The sequence below is a fragment of the Vulpes vulpes genome, chromosome 1, assembly GCF_048418805.1.
Source record: "Vulpes vulpes isolate BD-2025 chromosome 1, VulVul3, whole genome shotgun sequence".
Classification (NCBI taxonomy): Eukaryota; Metazoa; Chordata; class Mammalia; order Carnivora; family Canidae; genus Vulpes; species Vulpes vulpes.
The window spans coordinates 5551169-5560764 of record NC_132780.1 but is presented as its reverse complement, the minus strand read 5'-3'; the positions used below and the strand labels follow the sequence as shown (position 1 = coordinate 5560764).

The 9596-nt window shown below is 57.5% G+C and overlaps 1 protein-coding gene across 3 annotated transcripts; it reads left to right on the top strand.

Moving 5' to 3' along the window:
• Nucleotides 1-3168: 3168 nt before the first annotated feature.
• SBSN (suprabasin) lies at nt 3169-8036 on the top strand. 3 transcript variants are annotated; one of them, XM_072751127.1, is made up of 6 exons: nt 3170-4161; nt 4216-4863; nt 4918-5325; nt 6769-6840; nt 6947-6991; nt 7857-8036. In XM_072751127.1, the coding sequence occupies exons 1-6, from the start codon at nt 3193-3195 to the stop codon at nt 7878-7880; spliced, it is 2166 nt and encodes a 721-aa protein (XP_072607228.1). In that variant the 5' UTR covers nt 3170-3192; the 3' UTR covers nt 7881-8036. The 3 variants fall into 3 exon arrangements, with proteins under 3 accessions (XP_025866002.2, XP_072607228.1, XP_072607225.1); XM_072751124.1 differs by having other exon boundaries at nt 3184-4863; XM_026010217.2 differs by having other exon boundaries at nt 3169-5325.
• Nucleotides 8037-9596: the final 1560 nt, after the last annotated feature.

Sequence of the window (9596 nt, the reverse complement as noted above, 5' to 3'; positions counted from 1 at the left end):
CGGGGCCTCCGCCGCTGCCTAGAACCGTGACTGGCACACAGCAGCTTCGGGGGACCAACAGGACAGATGCCTCCTTTTAACGCGCTGAGGGTGGGGGCTCATTTGCACATCTGTGATTCACAGGCACCTTCACCTGCAGGGCTGGCTGACACACAGCTGTGACCAAGAGTTAGGGGGTGGAGGGGTTTGGGCTGGGAAGGAGTCGTCATCCCAGATAGAGGTGTAAAGCAAGAAGGGGCACAATGACATAACCTCTTCCTTCCCCAAGCCTTCATGGGAACTCAGTTTGCCAAGCACCTGCAATGGGACAGGCGAGGGTGAGGCTCTCCTGCTTGGGTGGCCCGGAGAGGTGGAACTGAAAAGAAATCGGGTGTACCGATGGGGAATTTCAGTGACCCAAGACCAAAATGCAGGTATTAAGTAAACAAAGAGGGGGGACAAACTTAACACATATGATGGGGGAGGGTATGCGGGGTGTGGAAGGTCACACGAAGAAAGCCAGGACTGAAAGGGGGTCGGTTTTGTACAGCTTTACAAGAATAGGAAAAGCTAGACGCAACTGAAGATTTTCTTAGAAAATATAAAGGATCCACACTGGTGCAAAAGAAATGGCAAATCCGAGTAGGCCAACAAGAGAAGAACCGGAGTTAAGATTTATCCTCCCCGAGGCTGATTCAGGTCCGGATGACTTTATGGGCAAGATCTGCCAAAGCATCGGGGGCAGGTGTTTGCCAGCCTGCAGGAGCTGGTGCAGGTCCTAACCCCAGCGGGGAAGCCGGGTGGCAGCCCGGTGGCAGCTCGGTGGCAGCTCGGTGCTCGAGCCCCTGCCCACTGGCTAGCACACTTCCTGGGAGTGCCGCTCAGGGGGGCCTCGACCCTGGGCCCTGGAAACCTCCCCCGCTCCCTCCCTCTGGGAAAGCAGCAGGCTCGCATTACCCAAACCAGCGGAACAGCCACGGAAGGACAACTCCAGGCCAGTCTCTCGTGGGGACAGATGCCAAAGTCCCGAATCAAATAGTGGCCAGTGGGCATGGGACGGACAGAGATGGGGCTGAGGGAGACGGTGGGATGGCAGAGAGAGCGGTGGGCAGAGCCTTTCGGGAGGAGAACCACCCCCCCAATCTCGGGTGGATTTGGAGTCTGCAGCTCACGGCCCACCCCTCCCCACCCTGCAATCTCCTGGCAGGGACAACTCCCTCATTTAGGTGCTGGACGAGGCCAGGGGAGCCACACCTGAGGTTGCCCAGGGATTTGACTTTGTCCCTGGAGCATGAGACAGGAAAACAGATTTAATGAGCCCCAGCTTGGAGAGGTGGCATGCTTAGTCACCCTCTATAGGCAGTGTCTAGGAACGACAGAGGCTCCCGGGTCTCTGGCCTGGGTGTCCAGGACCCGGTCTCTGGCCTGGGTGTCCAGGACCCGGGGGTGAAGTGTGGGGCCTCCGAGGGAAGCGGGCCTGCTCCCTCTCATTTGAGCAAAGCCTGAAAACTCGTGCGATTCTCACCACACCTGGGCACCCACGCACATAACTCTGCGCCCCCACTTGCTCACGCCCTACACATTCCTTCCCGCCAGCCTTCCCACCAGTGATCCCACCTCCACCCCCTCTCCGTCTCTCCCCTTGGCACCAAAACCCAAATATCTCTCACCCCTGCACCCAACTTACCTAACACCCACTGGCTCTTGCTCTTCTGGTCTCTGCCTGCCTCTGCACTAGCCCCGCATGGCTGTGCTGCCTCAGGCTTCCCGGCCACGCCTGCCCTCCCTTCTCATGGCCCTCTTCCCGCCCAGGGCAGGCTCCCGCCATCCCCCTCCAACCCGTGCCACCATGTCAACACTCGGGGCTTTAGGTCGGCACTGAGGAGGCCCCAGGAGGAAGAGGGAGGGAAGGATGAGCTCCTGGCTTCCAGCCCAGGTCCTGGCTGACAGTCTCCTGCTGCCCCAGGTCCTCGGCCCCTCCCCGTGGCTGCCTCAACCGGCTTTTCAGGAGACACTGCGTCCTGTCCCAGCTCATGGCAATCGGTCCTCTGCCCTTGCCCAAGGGCTGGGAAGCAGGCGGCCAAGGTTCTGTTATGAGAATGCACCCTGGCTCCAAAGTCTGTAACCCTCCCCGAGGGGCCCCCCACTACTCTGGGGACCCAGGCACCCTTCTCTCCATCAACATCTGAGACTCAGGCTCGGCCTTGGCCTCTCGTCCCTTGGCTTCCCTTAGCAAGCATACTATGTGTGCTTACATCACATACCTTTTGGGAGTGCTTCTTTTAATCCACCCATTTGTTCAATAAATAAATATTTACTAGACCCCAGGCAATGTTCTAAAAATTGAGGATATAGCAGTGACCAACACAAAAGCCCTGTCCTCTGGAAGTTTACAATCTGATAGGTGAGGCAGACAATATAAAAGATAATTTTGGATCGTGGTACGTGCCTATAAAAACAAAGGGATGATATCACCCAGGATAACTGAGGGATGGCCAGGGAAGGTTTTTTTGAGGTGACATTTGAACCAAGAACAGAACGAGAAAGAACCCACCACGTGAAGATGTGAGTTCTGCCTTCCAGGCAGAGAGGACAGCAAGTGCAAAGGCCATGGGGCAGGGATGAGCCTGGTGTGTCTGTGGGCTGGGGAGAAGACCTGTGGGGCTGGGATGTGGTAAGAGTTGGGATGGGGGGTTGTCAACAAGAACAGAAAGAGCAAAGTCTGGTGACTCTCTCAACTCTCCAAGAGTGTACTCCTCCCCGTTGACTGTACCTCCCATCTTCCCAGATTCTTGCTGCTGGGGAAACAGGATCCTTCCATCCCCTGAGAGGAGTGACGAACCAGCCCTGGGTCCTGGGGATGGGGGTGACTGGTGGGGTTGGGAGAGAGGAGGCCTGGATAGTGGGTGAGGAATGAAAAGAGGAGGTGGTTGGAAGGGCAGACATCTGGGCTTTGGGGTGGAGGGCCTGAGCTGGGCAAGGAGCAAAGATGCCACGTGAGTGTTCTCCACTCATGACTCACCTTCTCTTCCTCCTCCTCTTCATTGCTCAACTCAAAGCTCCCTGGGAAATACCTCCCTGACTGGGGACCAAGTCAATGCCTCACAGGGGTAATTGAGTCATGAGGGGTGGAGAAGAGGGAGGGAAGGAGAGTATAAATAGCAGCTTTGCTTCCCTGGCTCCTCTCTGCATCCTCCCCAACCTGCCAACAGCATGCACCTTGCCAGTGTGGTCAGCTCCTGCTCCCTCCTACTGCTATTGGGGGCTCTTCCTGGATGGGCGGCCAATGATGACCCCATTGAGAAGGTCATTGAAGGAATCAACCGAGGGCTGACCAATGCAGAGAGAGAGGTGGGCAAGGCCCTGGAAGGCATCAATAATGGAATCACTCACGCTGGAAGGGAAGTGGAGAAAGTTTTTAATGGACTTAGCCACATGGGGAGCCAGGCCGGCAAGGAACTGGACAAAGGCGTCCAGGGACTCAACAGCGGCTTGGACAAGGTAGCCCATGAGATCAACAGTGGCATCGGACAAGCAGGAAAGGAAGCTGAGAAGTTTGTCCATGGGGTCAACAACGCTGCTGGACAGGTTGGGAAGGAGGCAGACAAAGTGATTCAGGGGGTCCATCATGGGGTCAACCAGGCTGGGAAGGAGGCGGAGAAGTTTGGTCAGGGGGTCCACCATGGGGTTAACCAGGCTGGGAGTGAGGCAGAGAAGTTTGGCCATGGGGTCCATCATGGGGTTAACCAGGCTGGAAAGGAGGCAGAGAAGTTTGGTCAGGGGGTCCATCATGGAGTTAACCAGGCTGGGAAGGAGGCAGAGAAGTTTGGTCAGGGGGTCCACCATGGGGTTAACCAGGCTGGGAACGAGGCAGAGAAGTTTGGCCACGGGGTCCATCATGGGGCTAACCAGGCTGGAAAGGAGGCAGAGAAGTTTGGTCAGGGGGTTCATCATGGAGTTAACCAGGCTGGGAAGGAGGCAGAGAAGTTTGGTCAGGGGGTCCACCATGGGGTTAACCAGGCTGGGAGTGAGGCAGAGAAGTTTGGCCATGGGGTCCATCATGGGGTTAACCAGGCTGGAAAGGAGGCAGAGAAGTTTGGTCAGGGGGTTCATCATGGAGTTAACCAGGCTGGGAGCGAGGCAGAGAAGTTTGGTCAGGGGGTCCACCATGGCGTTAACCAGGCTGGGAGTGAGGCAGAGAAGTTTGGCCATGGGGTCCACCATGGGGTTAACCAGGCTGGAAAGGAGGCAGAGAAGTTTGGTCAGGGGGTTCATCATGGAGTTAACCAGGCTGGGAGCGAGGCAGAGAAGTTTGGTCAGGGGGTCCACCATGGCGTTAACCAGGCTGGGAGTGAGGCAGAGAAGTTTGGCCATGGGGTCCACCATGGGGTTAACCAGGCTGGAAAGGAGGCAGAGAAGTTTGGTCAGGGGGTCCACCATGGGGTTAACCAGGCTGGGAGCGAGGCAGAGAAGTTTGGCCATGGGGTCCATCATGGGGTTAACCAGGCTGGGAAGGAGGCAGAGAAGCTTGGTCAGGGGGTCCACCATGGGGTTAACCAGGCTGGGAAGGAGGCAGAGAAGTTTGGTCAGGGGGTCCACCATGGGGTTAACCAGGCTGGGAAGGAGGCAGAGAAGTTTGGTCAGGGGGTCCACCATGGGGTTAACCAGGCTGGGAGCGAGGCAGAGAAGTTTGGCCATGGGGTCCACCATGGGGTTAACCAGGCTGGGAAGGAGGCAGAGAAGTTTGGTCAGGGGGTCCACTATGCTGCTGGGCAGGCTGGGAAAGAGGGAGACAAAATAATCCAAGGAGTCCACCATGGGGTTGACCAGGCTGGGAAGGAGGCAGAGAAGTTTGGCCAGGGACTCCACCATGGTGTTAACCAGGCTGGGAAAGAAGCAGAGAAGTTTGGCCAGGGGGTCCATCATGGAGTTAACCAGGCTGGAAAGGAGGTGGAGAAGTTTGGTCAGGGGGTCCACCATGCTGCTGGGCAGGCTGGGAAAGAGGGAGACAAAATAGTCCAGGGGATCTATCCTGGGGTCAACCAGGCTGGGCAGGAGGTGGAGCACTTTGGCCAGGGAGTTCACCATGCCGTTGAACAGGCTGGAAAGGAGGCAGACAAAGTGGTCCAAGGGGTCCACGATGGGGTCAACCAGGCCGGGAAGGAGGCAGAGAAATTTGGCCAAGGGGTCCACCACGCTGCTGGCCAGGCTGGAAAGGAGGCGGAGAAACTTGGCCAAGGTGTCCACCATGCTGCTGGCCAGGCCGGGAAGGAGGTGGACAGGTTGCCGCAGAATGTTCATAATGGGGTCAACCAAGCCGGCAAGGAGGCCAACCAGCTGCTGAATGTAGGTGAACAGGGGTGGGGAAATGGGAAGAAGGGGCCGGGGGAGGGAGAGGCTAAGCCCTTGGGACATTGGGGTAGTCCATGTAGCCTTCATTCAGTCAAAGAAGCTCAGGGAGCTCTATGGTCGTGTTCCCTTTCTTCCTCTTCATCTCCCTACAAAGGAGCTGGGGCTCAGCTGGTCAGATGGATCAAACCATCTTGTCCGCCAAGCCCTGTATCAGACAGTGTGAAAGGGACCCAGCCCCACCTTCAGAGAGCTGCCCTCCTAGTCAGGGGGTGTAAGGAGACGAACATGGGGTCTCTCCTGGGGAACAGGAAAGAGTTACTGAGTCAAGATCCCGTGCAGTGCAAACGGAGTGAGTGTTGAGAAAACCCAGAGCATCAGAGTAAGCGTGAGGCATGGCTTGGAGAGATAAGCCCTATTCTGTTTAATTTTCATAACAAGCCTCTGAGGTAGTCAGGGTGAGGATGCTGACTCCCCGATTCTTAGATAAGGAAATAGAAGCTCAAGTGAGGTTTCAAGGGGATTTGCCAAGGGCAGGTGGCTAGCGCACAAGGGTTCTTTCTCTTCCCCGCCCCCGCCCGGTCGGGGAGGGGGGGGGAGATCTCCTGGAGGATTTCTGGAAGGGGAGCATTTCTGCTGAGGGAACGAATACTGGAGGCCCGGGGGGGGGGGCAAGGGGTGCCATTCATAGTGGAACAGGCATCAAGGGGGCATTGGGGAATAGGAGAAGGCTGACCCCTGCCTGCCTCAGTTCCCCCTCTCCAGTCTCCACGAGGAGTCTTGAGGACCGGCCCAGACCTGGAAGCCGATAGCTACATGGGCGGCCAGGCAGGGCCCCAGGGCTGGGGGGTGGGGAGGAAGGGACCCTGCGGACAGTGTGCCGGTAGACGAATGGGCGCTGCGTAGGTGGCAGTCTTCACTGGAAGAGGTCAGGAGAGGGAGGGCTGTTCCGGGATGCAAAGCTGGCCACAGCAGCAGCAGAGGCACAGCTGAGTTTCGGGGGGTAAAACGAGGACAGGGATCAACTGAAGTTAGGGGTCAGGCGGGAGGGTGTACAGAGGGCAGAGCTGGGGTCGGGGCTGAGATGACTGTGGTCCTAGGATTTGCATGGATCCTCGGGGTCCCCTTTCCAGTTTCCAGTCAGGCTTTTCTCAGCAACTGAGGGCATTTCATTAACTGAAATAAAAGGGAATTGGGGGAGGGAAGACTAGTCAGTAGGGCCAGACATCCTTCCAGGCTCTTCTTCCCATCTCACAGAATTCCCGCAGTGACATGGGCGTTGGGTTTTCTTTCCGGACAATGAGGGGGGAGGAGGCTAGCCTATGTCTCCCGTCCGGGCCCCAGTCACCCTAGATGGCAGCAGGTCACCGGGGATAGAGGAACTTGGGAGACCCCCCAAGGGCCAAGGGGTTGTAATGACAGTCTGGGCTTGGTCCGCAGGGCGCTCATCCAGGCGTTTCCACCGGCCAGCACCAGCACGGAGGGGGCGCAACCACCACGTTGACATCTGGAGTAAGTCTCCCCAGCGCCGGGGGGCCTGGGAGGGGAGGGACGGGGCCCTCCTGGGATGGCGGTGGGGCACCTGCTGGTGACCAACCCTCTTGTGCTCGAATTCCAGGCTTCGGTCAACAGGCCTTTCATCAGCTTCCCAACTCTGTGGCAGGTGAGTGCCCGCGGCCGGTCAACCCGTGTCCACTGTCTTGGGAGATGTTCTCACGCCCCCTTCCCTCTGTGGACAGACTCAGCCTCGCAGAAACATCAGACCTGTCTCCCAGCTCGGCCTTCCCTTTCTTCCTCTGCTCTTTGTCCCTCATCCCCCGCTCTCCTCTTCTGGCTGCTTTCCATTCCCTCCGAGGCAAATGCAAGCTGGCAATACGGACCCCGGGATGGGGGGGCATCTGCTAAAGCCCCCCCTCAGTGTGCTCACTGCTTCTCATCACTCCCCTCGATCCCCTCCCTCTCTCCCTCCCTCCTCCCACTGTGAGTCCCTCTGCTGCCTCACAGCAGTGTGCCGGGGAGTGGGAACCTGTCCTTTCCCTGGCTGACAGGACCACCCCCTCCCACCCACCCCCACCCCGGTGTGAAGGCTCCTGTGGGACCCTGGCCCTACTCTGGGCCCAAAACAAAGTCCCAGCTTTGCATTTCTCTCTGCATTTAGCATGTCAGCTGCTTGAGACTGGGGCAAAAGGATGAGGGTGGGGAACAGCCCTGTGGTTGGGCCCAGAACCCAAAGGCACAGCCTCATTTATTCCTGGGCTGTGGGGATGCCAGGGGACCCCCTGAGGCAAAATGACAAGGCCCTGGGCTCCCACACAGCCCCTGGCACCCCTGCCTGGGAGGGCTGGCTCCCTGTTCTTCCTGAACCCAGGAGCCACCTTCCTGAAGACGTTGCCCGGAACATAAGCTACTCCTAGGCCAGGGAAGCTAATACCAATGTCCCCCTCATTTCTCTAGGGGGCCAGAGGGCAGAGGTCTTGATCCCCTCAGGGCTGTGTTCCCGCATTCATTCCCTCTCTCCTCTCTTCCAGAGCATCGCCAACATCATTCTCTAAACTGATGCACTGGCCTCACTCAGCAGACTGACATTCCTGTTGTCATACTGGCTGAAATGACCTGGGGGACCTGGGGGTGGGGGGGACAGACTTCCTGAGTTCGTGAGGGGGCTGTACTGGGATTTGTGAATAAATACGACGCCTTATATACTCTCATCATGGTCCACTCTGCTCCCCGAGGAAGGGCTGGTGGGGGGAGGCTTCTCTTTTCTTGCTATTTGCCAAGGGAGTTGGGGGCTGGTGCACAGGAGGGCCGAGCTGGAGAGTCCAGGTCAGTAGGGCCAGATACAAGAGGGCGCTCGCAGGGACAAGCCACGCTTCGCGACTGTGCAAAATCTGTGCGTGCTCGGCATTAAGAGGAGCATCTGTGCAGAGAAGGCCCCTTCAGGCCAGCAGTGGGGGCAGAAGCACCAGGGAAGAGAATGGCGGGAACCTAGGTGGAGCCCAAGGCTGGAGGTGGCAGGGAGCATCCTCCTGTGGGGGGTGTGGCACCAAAGGAAAACAATGATAACCTGTATTTATTGTGCAATGCTGGGCTCCCTGCTGGGTGCTTTCCACGCATGACATCACCGAATCCTCCCAACCCCCCAGTTAGGTAAGAGGCTCTGGTATTGCCCCTTTTTACGGAGAGGCACGTGGAGGCTGTCGCCGGTTAAGAAACACCACCAAGGTCGCATAGTCAGGAAGTGGAGGGGAAACGGCTTGAGAGCTCACAAAGCATATTCTGAAAATACAGATTTTTTTTTTCTGTTTGGCATCAAGTCGTGGGGAATCGCGCGTAGGGGAGACAGAAGACATGCGTGTGGGAGATCCTGGCACGGGGGACGAGCACCAAAGGTGCAGGGGGGAGGCACACGGACGCCCGGAGGCCGGGCCTCTTTACAACGGCGGCAACGGGGGACACAGAAGGCCCGGTTTTCAGGTGCATGGTGCAGCTCCTGCTCACTGAGCACTAGCTAGCTCCCAGGGCTGTGGGAAGAGCCAAAACCATTTAAGCCTCTCACAGCCCAAAAGGCAGAAGCCCTCTTGGGATCCCCATTGCATGGATGAGGACAACGGAGGCTCAGAGGGGCCAGCGCCTTGGCCGTCCGCCGCCAGAACCGGACCTTTCATAGTTGCCTAAAAAGTTTCTAGAATGCCCGCCGAGCACTGGCCTGGGTGCTGGGTGCTAGGGCACGTGCACGCCTATTAGGGCCATGGGCCTGTGGGCAGCTTCCTTTCCTTCTAGGGGCCACAATTTCCTACTACAGATGGGGAGGAGGGTTGTCTGCAGGGGAGGACGACAAACACTGCTCCCAGCACCAAAATTCCATCACCGGTGGGAACAAAAATTGCCCTTGCGGGGTTCCCAGGAAAGCAAATACAAAGCGATGAATCAGATGCATCGACAAGAAGTAGGCACCCCCAGGAGGGGCAGGGGCTGCACGTGCACGGTAACGGGGACGTTCCCGACGCTTCGTGTTCACTGCATTTTTCCTGATTTGTAGAACACCATCATTTTTGTGACATATGGTCCTTCCCTTCCCCTACAATATTTTTAATTTGAAAAGATTTCAAATGCACCATAAAGGTGAAAGAATTTTATAGCCGATGCCCGCGGAGCCCCCACTCATGGTCTGCCGCTAACGCGCTGCTCTCCTTGCTTTGTCGCACGCCCATCTGTCACCGTCTATCCACCTAGTCACGCGTCAACACGTTTTGGGTGCCTCTCAAAGT